Here is a 16733-nt window from a genome sequence, read left to right on the forward strand (position 1 = left end):
ACCAAAATAATTATGTCCTTTGAAAGGTCCTCGGGTTTCAAGTATTTTCCCAAACAAGTTGAGGTGCTTTGAACTGGTCTGCAGACAGATGGGGAAAATTAGCTCTAAAAACAAGGAGTTAGAGCGTAGGAAGTATTCAGTAACGTAGCCTCAATTGATCATTCCACTCACATAGTCACATTCAGTTTAGTTTGTTATATTATATCCTTGATTTATCTAAATAAGTCTGTTTGACATTACAGGGTCTAATTGTATAAGTGCTTTGAAAAATATATCATTTAGATTAATGAAAAAAAGGATTCCGTAGTATCCATAGCTTTTTGCACATTATAACATTTTGTGTTTATAGTTCTAAGCCTTACATTTGTAAAGGCCCAAACATGTGGCAGTAAGCCCATATGTCTTACACACACCGCCACAACAATATCAGCCCTTAAAATAAGTATAACCCACTACACCTAATTCACCAAATTAAAGTCAATTACGCTACCGCCACATAGACGTCAGCAAGCTTATGTCATGGAGGCTGAAGCTTTGATTGATCAATTGAGGTACCAAGTTGTACCATTTTCTGACATTGGCACCCAAATTTCATACATGCTTCTGGGTCACTGATGTGAATAGGAAGCTGCTTGGTGCAAAGCAAGAACTTGTATTTATGTTTATGCATGGAATGACGGTGTCCATAGCAGATGACTTGTCTGCCGACTTTATGACATCATTATTGTGTTCTGCACAGTACTGGAAACACCCAAAAGTTATAGCTGGCATTGAAAAACCACAGGTCAGCAGGGCTGATTTCCTAAAATAAAAGTTAACAGGGCATAAGATTTTGGGTCCTTCTGTAGGCCCAGGTCCCACTTGCTTGTCGGGTTCTCATGCTATAAACTGTTATCACTCAAATGCAAACTTTGCTAGGATGGTCCTTAAAGGAACTGGGTAGTCAACCTGACATAACCCTGCTAAAACTCAGCTTTGGGAACCAGACAGAATATTTATGGCGCCAGCTTGGAAATGATTTTGAAGCCAAGGATTGATGCTTCCATAGATAAAAGCTAGTAGGATTTTGGAAGCCATAGAATCTTGGCTCCTGGAATCCTTCCAGTCCTGACCGGACCATTGAAAAAAAGAAAAGATAATTTTCTGATTAAAAAAAAAAGTATACCTCCTTACACTCATAGTAATTAACCATTTTCTCTTGGCCAGAGGGAATTATTTAAGATTCAGCACAGACACTAGAATTCTTTATTTCTTTTTGTTTGGGAGTTAGTCATGCAGGTCTAGTCAATTACCCTGTAATTAAGACTGAACACTTCTAGCCAGGGGCTGATATTTTGTGGCCTGTTAGCTCAACCAACAAGAGATAACACGGAAGGCAATATAAATGTGGCATTCTAGACCCAGTTGTTTTAAGTATATTTGTGCATTGCGTTATAACGGCGCAGTCACCACAGTAACCAGGGCAATGGTGAAGATAAATAGAAATTGTGTTATTCTGTAACACTCCTAATATAAATCTGAGCTACCACCTAACGGTTTGCAGGCTGGCAGGATGTTTAGCTCTACATCTGCAGGGCTACAACCATCTGCTGAACAAAATTATGTTTATTGAATGTCCGTATTAACCCCAGTCCAAACATTCTTCAGAAAGTGTGCTACCAAGAATGATTTGATTTGTAAAGAACACTAAAACCACCGACACAAAACATAAATACAGGAGCTAGAAAGTAAACATCCTCTGCTATTTTCTTAAGTAACCTAGCCGTGAAAGCCGGGCTTCCACAGGCGCTTCCAGCTGTCTTGCATCTGCAAGTTAATATTCCAAATTTCCTGATCACTGCTAGAAGCATCATGTTCCAGGCCAGGTGCTACATTTCTGGGGCAAGGGTTTTCACACTGCCCCCCATCTCATTGAACTTCTTTTTTTTTACAATATGTCAACACAGTCATTAAAGCATTTTAAACGTCAGCTCCTTTGTAGTGTGATCTGCAAACATACAATCATGACACATGTTCCGTTGTTCTTTCTCAGTGCAGTTGTAGTAAAGTAGGAAAAGTACACAGGTAGTATGCATACCAAGGCTGTTTGATGTTTTCTAGACTGGTGGTTGGAGTTCAGCTGTGAAAATACCGGTACTTAAAATTAGGCATCTGAGACAACCCGGATAAAAGGAATAGCAACCTCAAAATAATTAATTCTGTATAGTATAAAGCAGCCATATAGCTTATCAACCATTCCACCCAACTCCAGGGGTTATTATCAATAATATACACAATAAACCTGAATAACTGTGAATGCAGCACTCCTTTTTACTGTAAAAGCCTTCAGACACTTCAGGAAGAAGGCAAAACCTCCAGTTGAGGAGGCCACCATAGTATTTTACAATGTGAATTTTTTTGCAACCCTTTCAAGGGCTAAATTTGTGGCTAGTTTCATTCAAGATAAAGGTGAACTTGACTTGTAGGAAATTATTAATGCTTGGAAAAATATTATCTTTAGTACTAATTTGTATATCAGAAGACACATATACTTTATTCTTATAAGCAAGATTTCACGTACAATTATTAATTATTCCCCAGTTCAATAGCTTAATGTATGTTTGGGTGATGGTTTTAAACTGGCGAATTTACCCATATTCAACCAAGTATGGTTGTAGCAGTGTGATGCGTTTGGACATCATAGTAAGTGGTCCATTGTGGGGAAAACAGATCACCATAAAAACCAAGGGTGCGTAATAATCAACACCTAAAAGTTCAAAGATTATTTTCTTATTGATCATTTGATGGGCTGGTTATTTCTTTTCTTTGTATTGGGGGTAACAATCTATCCCATATATATCAGGATATATATATATTAGAACATTCATAAGGTAATATCATTTTTAACTTTGCCTCGTTGTCATGACCCTCTATGAGAGATTACCTCCAAGGCATTTTACACATATACCTGCTCTCAGAAAAGCAGGTTTTTGCAAACAGAAGTTCAACAAAGCAACACAGGAAATGAAATTTGGTATGAATGGGAAAAGAGCCCTGGAGAGGAACTAAAGCCAGACGCCTGAAGACATGCTTGGAATTCTACATCTAAAGCTATATAAATATTCAAATAAATTAAAATATATACATAGCGATATCAAGATAATAAACCACAGGAGGAAGACTCCAAAAAAAAATAAAACACACAATACTACAGTGTTTCTAACATCTGGTGAGGCCATTCATTCCATGTTAAGAAAATCATGTCTGAGAATAATCGTTGTTAACTCTTGCTTAAAGTATCAAACATTCTAAATGTTTAAAATGTACTATTTCTCAAGGCCCTTAGTGTATTGGAAGGAGGTGATTCTCTATGACCTACAAAGTTCTACGGGTTTCTATTTTTATTATAGCTGGGTTTCAACGCTCAATGGCTGCATGTGAGTGGGGTCAAGTCAGGTAGGTAGGGTTGGCTGCATACACGGGTTTGGGCTAGCGTACAGTGGACTATCGAAGGGGTGAGAGTGGAAGGAGCTGAGTCAAAGAAGGGAGAATCTGGAGAATAATGTAGGAAGGGTAGCCCATACAGCCAAGCCCCATAAAGAACACGGACTGCTGAGTAATATGATGTGACTTCTGTTCTGAACCCACATATTACTATAACTGACCTCACCTCTGCCTCAAACTGCGCATCACCTTCGTTCTCTTTAAAGGATGTTTATTGTACTCAACAATCAAAGAACAAAAGGCTGTGGGGGGAAAGCAAGTGGTAACATCCACACAGCGGGTTATCTTCAATTTTTCTTTTGCTTTTCTTACTACCTATGGTTTTAATTGCTTAGAAGAAGGACACAAACTGAAAAGTATCTTTGAATATTCCATATAGGTCCTAACTTTGTTAAAAATATGGATAACTAAAATGTAGCTGTTATTTATTGATTTATGTCGTATCATCATATTCTGTAAAGCTTTACAATGGGTGACAAGTAGTGTAGCACATAACAAGTAGGACATACTAAACAATGCTTAGGTAATAGTAGTGATATATATATAGGTATAGTAGTGATATATATATGTATATATATATATATATATATATATATATATATTACATTTAATAAGGTCATTGTTCATAAAGATCCTTTGCTTTTATCATTCTTTCAAATGATAAAAGGTTAAAACTTGACATATATTAAAAGAAAATATGTATTGATCACTGAGCAAAGCTCCCAATAAAAGGAATGTGCTATGAAGATAAGTTATCAGAACTTAAAAGGTCAGAGGCATACATAAGCTAAAGCCAGTCAAAATAATGGAAGGAATGTGCAGATTTGCAGTTTCATGGCTCTAGGAACATGAACACAGATAACAAAACCCTACAGTTTTTTTGGCAATTGAACTGCATGATTGCTTCATAAAGTAGAGCACTAACCAGACGCAAGCATGAGGGTAGCAAGAAAGTAAACAGGAAAACACTGCGATCCCAGGTCAGGAAGAATGCCTGATCGAGCCCTTTGTTTGCCTTAATGTATTATATCTTTATCTAGAGCATCAACATTGAATTTTAAACATAATTGTATTCAAAGGCACTGTGTCACTTAGACAAAATGTTAATTACAAGCTCTTGCATGTTAAGTAAATTAACCTTTTACAGATCTGTCATTTTATTATTTCATTTGAAGGTTTAATTGCGTAAAAAGGAATGTCTTATCAGTTCATGTTTTTTTTGTGTCACTTGACAAGTGTTTCCCCCAAAAATGAAAATTAGGCAACTTGCATGAATATATAATTATTTCTGAGAAGAGTTTGCACTTTTGACAGCGCTAGAAATGATGTTTCCATGTTTCATTACAAAAGTGTGACATTTAGCAGTGTATGGAGAACAAGACATTTAAGTTATATTATTAACATGTTCTTTTTAAGATTGGTCCATCAGGCATGGCAGATTATCTTTATCTTGTTTGGATATATATATAACTTTAAAACATGACATTTTATCAACATTTCTTGGGAGGTTTGTAGGACAATTCTTCTCTAATAAACGTACTATAATACATTGCTTCATAATATTGTTCTAAAGCAAGAACTGTTCACGGACGATACCAAAAATCACTAACATTGTGCTAATATATAGTGATGACAGCAAAGTAACCAGGGAAAAAGAGTTAATGCTTGATTAAATACACATACATATTGTGTTTTAAATCATCAACTGGAATACTTTAAAACTGAAAACACATTATTCCCCTGTTATTCTACATGGTAAATCTTGTTGTGTTCTGTTTAGGTTTGTTTCCCGCTATACTGAATCTTGCCAGTAATGCCGTTATTACCACTAATGCCACATGTGGTGAAATGGGACCAGAAATGTTTTGTAAACTTGTAGAACATGTGCCAGGGAGGCCAATACGCAACCCTCAATGTAGCATCTGTGATGAGAACAGTTCCAATCCCAAAGGTAAGTTACCCATCTTCTGATATACTGTTGAGTCTATTCACCAACAAATAGTTAAATGGTTTAGTCACATGTCATTACATGCAAGCAATTCATATAATCACTCAAATACAAAATGTAAAAGTTAAAAAGGCTGAACCCTGTAGGTGCAAAGGGGTGGACAGTGAAGTACCTCATTCACTCCTAGTTCACCGACTTGGATTTTTTGGGGGGAGGGGGGTAAATAGGGTGTTTAATATAAAGTTTATTTTTTTGTACTCAATAACCTTTCCCCCCAGTATATTTTAAACTTCATCCCAGTAAACACTAAATTATGTAGAGCATGGTGGGCTTTATACCCCAATATAGTCTATTATTACCCCCTACCCCACCACATACAGGGTAGGGGATAAAGGTGGATGGGTTGTTGACCCCCTTGCTTAATGTGGGGATCCCTGTTTCATTTCTATTATTATTTTTGTAATTAATCTTTTTTTGGTGTCTGTGTGTGTGGGAGGTTACATGTCACCCCCTGAGGCTACAAAGAGAAATTTGCAAGCTTCAGCTTATATTTACAAATCACAAGCAATCTGGGGGTTGAATTATTCTGCATATTGCTTGCTTTTTTCAAGCAATCAATGTGCAGAATAAGTTGTGTGTGTTTGAGTATGTGAGTTAGTAATAGTGAATATATGAATGAGCTGCTACAAATTAAGATTTTTTTGCCAACTTTCATGTACTCACATTGTAGTTAAAAGACCTCATTATGTGTTGTACATCTTGCTGGTTAACTGCAAACAGGCATCGTTATTTCTGTAGTATTTTGTTTACTGACCGGAACCCAATAATCCTCTCACCAAAATATATAGAAATAAAATGCTTTCTTACTCAATTTTCTATTCTCTTTCACTTGCAAGCTGGTATATGTTTTTTTATTTGTTTATTTACAGAACGGCACCCGATAACCAATGCAATCGATGGCACTAATGATTGGTGGCAAAGTCCCAGTATTCAGAATGGCAGAATATATCACTGGGTCACCATAACACTGGATTTAAGACAAGTAATTATGACACTTTCTTGTTTTATTGTTTTTTCTAGCTAAAATCTTTTTTTCCTGATTTAAAATAGCACCTTTCTGCATAGTCCTACACATTTGCAGTTCTTTATGGCATCTATGTAGTATTTGTGGGAGAATAGTCAACTAAGGGTATGGTGTGACACCAGGGTTATTTTATCTTTTAGTTAGCACAGTTAGAACCAGATTGCCTATACCTTCACATTTTAAAATGTATGGATCAAGTACTGCACAACCCCTACTGTATTAGAAAGACCTTCATTACTCTTTAATTACAAGCATCCTGAATTGGAAATACCACACATATACCAAATGTGTAAGATATCACATTTCCAGTTCCTTTGAACAATCTAAATTACAAGCTAACCAAATAACGTCTGGATCCTTATAAATCTCACATGTACAGTCTTTGTTCCACTTGGAAGTACTCATTATACGGTCCTCTGTTTCTCTATAAATAACCTGTAAACTGCATAATATATGGACTGCTTATCTGTAGTGTTTATGTCTTTTATCTGTGAACTTTCTAAATAGTGCATGTAATACTGTGTAGAAAAAATAGCGGCACACAATGCTTTACATTTAGTTGATAAAGTCAAAATCTCATGGGAAAAAAATATGTTTCTCTTTGAGGATTAAATATAATGATTTATGCATTTCATTAATCAGAGTGTCCTGCTGGGTGATTAAGACTGAGCCATTCAATTATTTGAAAGGAGTAAGGGTGTTTGCCTAGTAGGTTGGGCTCAGATAACAGAGCTACATCACAGATATGAACGTCTGCCTGAAAATATTATATTTTGCTAAAACTACAACTATTAAATAAGGAAACCATATTTGTAACCTGGTACTAAGTAAAATAAATAGTCACAATTCCCTTTTAATAGTGTGGTTGATCACAATCCAAGAATTTGAAAGGTAACAAAGTAAATGACATTCAAAATAATAAGTATTATTATTATTATTGTATTAGTAATACTAAATTGTTCTGTTACGTGCATGAAATGGACATAGCAGGTCAAAGATATCACTAGGATCAATACTAGAATCAATTCTCGCCAATTCTTTCCCCACCACTATATCATAAATGCCCCAAATCCTCTTGTGTGTAAAAAATTTACTTTATTTAGGGCATAAGGACAGCTTTAGCATTTGCGACTAGGAATAATTAATTAAACCCTGTATTAGTGCTTCTCATTTTCAGTGTTGGTTAATGCATGATAAGGGGTTTACATTTTAATTCAGTTTACTTTAACCGGGGGATCCATTTGTCTGCTTATTAACCATGCTTAACCATCTTAATGAGAAAGCTAGGGTCACATCTCTACATTATCTCATTATATTAAAAAATAGATTCAATTAAGCTATATGAAAATGTATTGTTGTTTTCAGATTATGTACGTTTTTGACACCTCTGAGATTCCAAAGATTTATGTTATTCTACGGCTTTAGCCCAATTAAATATATCAACTTTAATGTAGGACCTCTTGAACAAACATGGCTATAGCCATTTTCCTTATTTAAGGGACAGCCATCATATGCACTTCAATTCATGTGGTTCCTTTAAATGTTCCTGTTGTCTGCTTTGTGAATATATGAGGCTAGGGTTTAGGGTTCTGTAGAATCCCCCACCCCATATATGTTTGCCCCTTTTCCAAGTCGGGTTTTTTCTTTCCAACCCTGAACTCAGTCCCTACTCAGAAAGGCTAATGTGCCACTATATTTGCTACATTTATGCAGAAAAAAATGACATGTTATTTGTTTCAAAACAGTTGTGGTTTTCATATAATACAATGTTTTGACATTAGATACAATACAGTTCAGAAGTTTGGGGTCATGGAAATTTGTAACTGTGCTAATATAGTTGCAAAACGGGTTTTCTAATGATCAATTAGCCTTTTAAATGTAAACTTGGATTAGCAAACATAACGTGCCATTGGAACACAGGAGTGATGGGAGTGATAAAGGGCCTAGTACGCCAATGAAGATATTCCATACAAAATCAGCTCTTTCCATCTGCAATAGTCATTTAACAACATTAACGACGTCTGCACGGTATTTCTCATCCATTCCATGTTATTCTAATAGACAAAAATGTATTTTCTTTCGAAAACAAGCAAGTTGGTAAGTGACCCCAAACTTTTGAACGGTTGCGTGTATCCATATTAGATATATGTTTTATCTCTGTTATCTCAGTCCAATCATCTAGACGACAAACTAGGTCCTCATCATGCTACCTTGCTGTTAAACGCAGAATGTCTAGTCTAATTAATGGAGTGGACACTCTGACTACTGACTCGAGGAGATTATTTCATTAGATAAACAATACTTTATATCATCGCAATGTCCCATTTAAAATAATGCATCCTAAATTTGCATACGTGTTTGCATGTTATCCCTACAAGCTTTAAGGTATTCATGCATAAATCTACTTATTTGCTCTTTGTGTCAAATATTGTGCAGCAAAAAGAGACATCACTGATCTGGTAAATTTATCCTGAGAGAATCATCAGTCACGTTGCTCATCCATTATGTTGTAAAGAGACAGTTTTACAGCATGTTGCTTGACTGCCTATTATTTTCCATGGGTTTTTTCCCAGGCCACTGTCATATAGCCATTTATTTGGTGTCAAGGGTTACTTTCATGCCTTATATTCTTAGCAGTTTTATTATATATTTTTCAGCACACTGGTGAACTTTTTTTTTCTTTAAATACTCTTAAACACTTCCACTGTATTTTCTGGGGACACATTGCATACAATATAAATATATAAGTTTGTGAAAGAAACAAAACACTCTAATAGAATTTGGATTTTAGAAGCCATTTTCCTCCTAGTGGTTGTTGCAATAAATGGGATTATAGTAAGTGGGTGGTGATGTCATTATTTAGATCCTAAAATACATGCAGAATGAGCTGTTCTCTCTTAAGTTCAGAAAGTGTTTTTTATGATGTTAAGCTATTTGCCAACACACTGCTTGTTAGCAGTTTACACTAATCCTCCTAAATGCCTAAGAATTTTATGTGCCTTTTTACTCTGCCACCTAGTCTATTCTATGGTGTCCTGCAAGGTACAGACCAGTGAAATGTCCCATCTGTGCAACCTCTATATACATCTCTAAGGGTACCAACTGTTAAACTAAGGAAAATAATTAAGTCTGCAACCCAAAATATGTATGCCTCAGTCTGAAGACAAATATAAATCTGATCTTTGTGCTTACAGAATTTCACTCCGCTTACCTCTTCCCGTCGCACACTGTCCCACCCCGTCTCGCAATGTTCACACCAGATTAATATCAGTTAGCACAGATCAAGCTATGAAAGACAAAAAGTCAATCTTTTATGATAAAATAATGTACACAGAATATTTTAAATAACTTATAAGTTATTAAGCAGGTTTAAAAATAATCACCTAAAATATCTCTTATCATGTAAGCACATAAGGTACATGTTATTAGCAGCAACGGAGGGTATTAATATGCATCCCAGGATTGGTTGGAGAACTTGCGTAAATATAATTACCTTGATAGCTTGCCAATTAATTCATTGCTGTTCCATTGTGTTGTTATGGTATGCACAATTGTATGGATTTCAGGTGTAGACAGACAACTTTCAGACCAAGGTCATGTTTGACCAATTATACCATTTAGATAACAACATGGTGCCACATCTAGAACATCTAAAATCCTGTCCAGGTCGGGAACTGTTGGTCACGCAGCACTGGGCTTAAAACGAAGGTCCCATCATAGTGCAGATGGGATGTTAGCCCACGGACAACTGGAGGAAATCGGTCCATCAGCCTTAAGTGGCTCCTGTAATCACACTGGACACTCCTTTTCTTGCCCATATGTTACAGAGAGCGATAGTGGGATGTTGTTTGGATGGCAAATTAAAATGTATAATTCATATTGGCTCGTAAGCGGTATAGCTTTAAATTGGTGCTTCTGCATGTTCTCTAAATTGAAGAATGAAACAGGCTACAGGAGAAACATATATTGTTGCAAATACTTGTCCAGTGTGGGCTTACAATGAGCTACATCAGCTGTAGCTTTGTTAAGACTCATGACTCTGGAGCCATTCAGAAAAAATCTCAGCACAAAATGAACCGGCTCATTTGTCGTTCACTCAACCATATAACAAACAGGGAGGCAAGTTAGCAGAATACACAGTGTGGGGGAGAAAATACTGTGATGGTAATATAAGCGCAGTTTCATGGATAAATAGTAATGCACATTACAAACCCCTGAAAAATATATATTAAGGTTTTCACTTAAGAATGGGAAACACACATATCTAGATTGTAAGCTCAGTTAGCAGGGCTCTCCTTATCTTTTCTTCTTGTAAATCCAAATTATTTTGTACTGCTTACCTGAAGTACAGTTCTGCAAAATATGAGAAATGGATAAATAATAATTAGTTAAGAGCTATAATATGTATTCTCTTTTTGCAAATATCCATATTTGTGCAGTATGTGTATTATGGAAAGAAAAAAAAAATAATACTGGCATATTTTAATCCTTTTGGTGCAAATTGTTAGGAAAATATATCTTTACAAGCGTTTTGCCTGGTACAATTAGGAGGTAACTTATAACCCTGGAAATACAGTTAAGAAAAGACAAATTGAGGGGCAGTGTCTTATAGCAATTGTGTAGCAATAGGAATGAAAAAGAAAATGTTTTTGTGTGAAATATGTATTTAATGAAACATTCTTTTTGTGTGCAGATCTTCCAAGTTGCATACATAATAATTAAAGCAGCAAATTCCCCACGGCCAGGTAACTGGATATTAGAACGTTCTCAGGATGGTGTTGAGTTCACGCCTTGGCAGTATTATGCAATCAGTGACTACGAGTGCTTGAGTCGATACAACGTGACACCAAGACTTGGGCCACCAACGTACAGAAGGGATGATGAAGTGATTTGCACGTCATTTTATTCAAGACTTGTGCCACTGGAACATGGAGAGGTATAATTATTTCAAATTTTACTTTTCCACTGATTAAATAGTTGCAGACTGGTGTAGTATGTATTTATACCCATCACTTTCACCATGATTCATGGAACCTTGCTTTTTTGGTTACATCCCAATGTAAGTAAACAACAGCCTGTTTTTTAGATGCCTTCTCCAGAATCCTGGAGCAGAAATCTGTGCTTCCATTGTCACGCAGATAGACCATGTACAACCGTTTGCCCTCTGCTTGTATTAGTAAATGAGATTGCTGTTGTGTTTCCTCATCTAATCTACAGACCAATGACATGACCAGCAAGGACAATTTGTTGGAAATTCTTGTCTTTGATGATCTCTTCAGCCTTGCGGTCATTGTCTGCAGGGAGCAAAGATAAGAGGAGCAGTAATCTTTGCAGTCTGTAGTTTCTCCCATAGGGAAAATATATATCAGTATGTATTTAGTTATAATTGGCTGATTTACATCAAAACCAAAAAAGATTTGCAGTGTTAAATTCCTTTGATTATCTTTGGAATTTTGTCTCTATCAAGATAAAAACTGTTGCTTTCAGGAAAAAAAACAAAACAGCTGGAATATCGCTCGAGCAGTCATAGTGTTTCCATAGACAGAATTTAAAGAAACATATAGCTGTTTCATATTTTGTTACAAGGTCTTTTAAGCATATTCTGTATAAAGCAGCCATTCATCACCTACTGTCTGATAGTGAAGAGAGTTTGCGCGGTGTTTGGAGGTTTAGTAAAATTTGAAGAAGGTAGCAGACAAAGGCTTTTCGATAAATGTTAGTTTATTACTCTAAAATCCCATAAAATAAACGATGGAAACTATAGTGGCAATTTATGAGCAGAAATAACTACATACATTTATCCATTAATAAAAAACATACAAAAAGGTACAAAGGTACAAATCCATCCAAGAAATCCATCGTTGGTGCCTTTGTTATTGCGTCAGCCAGATAACCCCGCCCACTCGATTGTGAATGGCTGATTCCATGCATATATTAACTCCCGTTTGACTTGACTGTGCAGCCGAGCAAATACTTTAGAAGTATAGCTAAGATAAACATAATAATGCAAAGTAATCATACTAATAAATTAAGTACCCATAGGAGATTTTAATATGACAAAACAAAAAAGTTTAAGCACTCGCCATAACTTAAGTACGGCAGCATTTCGCGTGACATAAATACCGCTGCGGTTGACTGTACGTATTGTGTTGGTGGGTATGAGCCCCTGTGATTCAGGACGGAGTCACCTTCTTTGTAGTAAGGAGGCAGTATTCTCCCGTGGGCCCACCAACACCGATCTAGTTAAGAAAACGGCGCACTCTCCGTTGGTGTCACAAATGTGGCATTTACTTGACTAGGATTGTCTTTTTTGTGCCTTTTATTTCTTGTTGTGCCTCAACATTTCCCGTTGATTAATCCCTATAGCTGTATGCACGTTATGTATTCGGATAGTTGAATGAAGGCATCTAGTTTATTGTGGAATTTCCCTTCTTTTTTCCCTTAAACATCTGCTGGTTTTTTTTTCTGGCAGACTAAGCTTTTGAATGCAAACAAATGCATTATTCACTATGTATCATATTTATTTTTTTAAATGTGTATATTTGCTAATTTAAAAAAGTTGACCATTATTTACGTCTATTTTTTTCCTTTTCTTTTTTTAAGCTTGCCAATGCCATCCTGAAAGCTCTGTTTCAGGCATTTGTCGCCACGAGACTGGCATATGTGAATGTAAACCAAATGTGTTTGGAAAAAGATGCGATCAGTGCGTGGTAAGAAACAATAAAACCGGTTATTCTTAAAGTGAATGTATAGTGTAAAAAGAATAAGATCAGGGCAATTAAATATGGTTGATTTTATAACAGATACAAAGATAGATAACATAACAGTATTCTCCTGTGGACTCACCAACACGGATCCGGTTAAGCAAACGGCACTTCTATAGGGCCATTAACGCACTCTAGGAATTAAATACATTTTCATGGAAAGTGAGTGACTTTATGGTTTATTCCCACAGCATGGATTCTACGGTTTGACGTCTGGCATTGGATGTCTCCCCTGTGATTGTAACGAGTCAGGCTCCGTTTCAGATGCTTGTAATGATGCCGGGCAGTGCACCTGCGTACCTGGAGTAGCTGGACTCAAGTGTGATGTTTGTGCCCATGGATTTTATGCATACCAGGATGGCGGCTGCACTCGTAGGTTTTGCACAGTGTTGATTAGTTATGTTTTGGAGCTGATGCATAGCTATATTCAATTCTATGATCGCATGCCCCCCAGCTGTCCCGATTCAGGCGGGACAGTCCCGATTTGGGGTCTCTGTCCCGGGATACCAGCGGCCGGAAGGGGCTTTCAATCCTGTTTGCAGCCGCTCAGAGGCTGTTTTCAATGTTGGCCGGCAGATCAACATTGAAAACAGCCGCTGAGCGGCTGCAAACGGGATTGAAAGCCTTTTCCGGCCGCCGGCGTCTAATGAAAATAAAGGGGCTGGCGTGCACCCACCGCGCCGCCCAATGGCCGTGCCTCAGCTCTTCGTCCCACCTCTTTTAAACTCTGCCTCCAGAGTGGCTTATAGGGGTATAAGGCATTTCTGGAGGCAGTGTGGCATATAGGGGGTATAAGGCATTTCTGGAGGCAGAGTGCCATATAGGGGGGTATAAGGCATATAGGGGGTTAAAAGGCATATCATGGGGCAGAGCGGCATATAGGAGGGTATAAGGCATATCAGGAAGGCAGAGTGTCATATAGGGGGTATAATGCATTTCTGGGGGCAGCTGTGCATAACTGGGGGGGTTGGCAAATAAAAGGAAATTTCTTAATAAATATGAAACAATTGTTTACATGAATTAACAAAGAAATAAAAGTTTCTTACAAGAATATCGTGAAGAATAATGTCATCAATTTTTGCAGTATCAAACGTTTTGATTCCAAAAATCAATGGAGGGAGGATAACATTAGCCTTTTTTAATTTAAAAAAAAAATTCTGCTGCTGTGGACTACTCTTCCAATGGTGCTCAGCCAGCATTATGGTGGACACCTGGCTGGATGGCTGAGAATCATAGGAATTGTAGTTCACAGCTAGCATCTGCAGCTTTACTGTTGCTGCACTTCCCATGACGCTCAGCCAGCATCATGGAAGTAGTATGTCTGGCTGAGCCTTATGGGAATTCAATTCAATGTGTTGGTTATTTTTAATATGCATGACTGTGCTGACAAAAATAAAGTGTGTTTTAAGTGGTGATGCAATTGCTTGTATCGGAGAGTTTTTTTTAAAAAAAAGTGTCCCCCTTTCACATTTTGCAATTTTCCAACATTGTTGTGTTACGTTTTCCTTCCCAGCTTGTGACTGTGCACACACCCAGAATAACTGTGATCCTGAGTCTGGAGAGTGCATCTGCCCTCCTCATACGCATGGACCCAAGTGTGAATTCTGTGACACCAACTACTGGGGTCATGATCCAGAACTTGGATGTCTGGTAAGAGACCTCTAGAATTATCAAAGCCTGTGCCGGATAACCATGTGACCAACAACCTAGTTGGTCTGGCCGGGATATCTGCCAACAGGATCATATTAATGCTGCAAATGTCAAGATGTCATGTATTTGTCTGATTTCAGGAATGTAACTGCAGCAAAGATGGGTCCAACAGCCTCCAGTGTGACCTTTCAACTGGCCAGTGCCATTGCAGAAAGGAATTTGGTGGACAGAGCTGCAGCGCCTGCCTGTTTGGATATAGGAAATATCCCGAGTGCGTTTCTTGTGACTGTGATCCCGAAGGCACGCAGTCTGCATGGTGTGATGATGAACGGAAGGTGTGCAGCTGCGTGGAAGAGACCGGCGAATGTGCTTGTAAGGTAAATAAACCCTGTTCTCTGTATTACTCCAACACGTGTTTTATAACATAACTTGATAAAAAAAAATATAACATGGTATAATACATTGTATAGCTTCAAAGAAGAATTCCAAGATATGAATATAACATAAAAATTTATTGTTGAGCCGTAAAGGTCTAATGTTTGCGGTTGCATTAACAGTCATTCTTTTTATTTTGTCTGGCAATGTAAACCATGTTTTACACTTTTATCTTCTATTTATCTGGCCACAGATTTTGGCCTACGGTGGAATGCTGTCATATGTCATTACTTATTATGCTCTGGGAGATTCTGGTTCCTCTGATTTTGAGCCCCAGATTTTAATGAAAGGTGGGAGCGCCAGCAAACTGATTATATCTATGTACACCCCTGCTCCTGGAAACGCGGTGAGAGCAGAGATTCAAGCCAGCATGACAGAGGTAAGTACTGTATATAAGTAATAGCCTGGCTTCTCGGCAGCTGCTCAAGTTCTCCACAGTTAAAACCAACTGGGCAAAATAAAACTGAGCCACATCAAACCAACATATGTATTACTTAGTAACCAACTCATAATGCTGCTAAGGATTAAGGCTCTTAGTTGAATGTTCAGTGCCAAGGTACAGACTTTTGGAACATTGTCTCTGATGCTTTAGACATTATTATTCTAAAGAGTAGGACAGCAAAATGTGAGCAATCCAATGGTCTATGCTGTGATCACAAAACTTCTCTGGAACTGTGTTTTTGTTTAATCCAATGTAATGGTTACCATTTAACTTCACTGAATGTTTCCTTTATTTGCTTGTCATTTGCAGAATAACTGGAGGTATTTTGATTCTGAACAGACTGTAACAAGATCAGATTTCATGTATGTTTTAAACAACATTGATTACATTCTAATCAAAGCATCTTATGGATATGGATTACAACAAAGCAGGTAAAGATTTAGTAAATTATGTACATAAATCACAGTCACGTTATACTTATGTGCTTGTAAAACATCAGGTCATCAGTTAATGTGTTCATTCTGTGTTAAATTCCTATTATTTTCCTCTTTTTTTGAACATTCCTAGGATCTCTAATATATCAATGGAGATTGCGGTGGAGGCATCAGACATGCATTCTGGCCGAGAAGCTGCTCATCTCATTGAGGTCTGCGAGTGCCCCCCTGGTTATAGAGGACTTTCATGTCAGGTAGGTTGCATTTCCAAAAAGTAGAATTTTATTCTGCCGTTTCAAAAACAATGGATTTACCCTTTTCACCCCATTTTTTTCTTTCTTTAGGAGTGTGCACCTGGATACTATAGAGAGAAGCTCTCAGAAATCAGTATCTTAGGGTTACGTTTCCAAAACCCTCCCTGTGTCCCCTGTCAGTGCAGCAACCACAGCGAGATCTGTGATCCAGATACTGGCAGATGCATGGTATGTAACAT

General features: G+C 37.3%; 1 protein-coding gene across 1 annotated transcript in view; it reads left to right on the forward strand.

Moving 5' to 3' along the window:
• The first annotated feature begins 3406 nt into the window (after positions 1–3406).
• The window catches only part of LOC128497715 (laminin subunit alpha-1-like), a 44855-nt gene continuing 31528 nt past the window's right edge, over positions 3407–16733 (forward strand). Inside the window, 13 exon segments of the mRNA XM_053467876.1 lie at positions 3407–3416; positions 5264–5434; positions 6361–6473; positions 11209–11451; positions 12128–12230; positions 13119–13225; positions 13471–13651; positions 14793–14929; positions 15070–15439; positions 15442–15743; positions 16116–16237; positions 16374–16494; positions 16585–16722. Of these exon segments, the coding sequence (XP_053323851.1) occupies positions 3407–3416; positions 5264–5434; positions 6361–6473; positions 11209–11451; positions 12128–12230; positions 13119–13225; positions 13471–13651; positions 14793–14929; positions 15070–15439; positions 15442–15743; positions 16116–16237; positions 16374–16494; positions 16585–16722 (2118 nt within the window).

The sequence above is a fragment of the Spea bombifrons genome, chromosome 5 (genome assembly GCF_027358695.1).
Source record: "Spea bombifrons isolate aSpeBom1 chromosome 5, aSpeBom1.2.pri, whole genome shotgun sequence".
NCBI lineage: Eukaryota > Metazoa > Chordata > Amphibia > Anura > Pelobatidae > Spea > Spea bombifrons.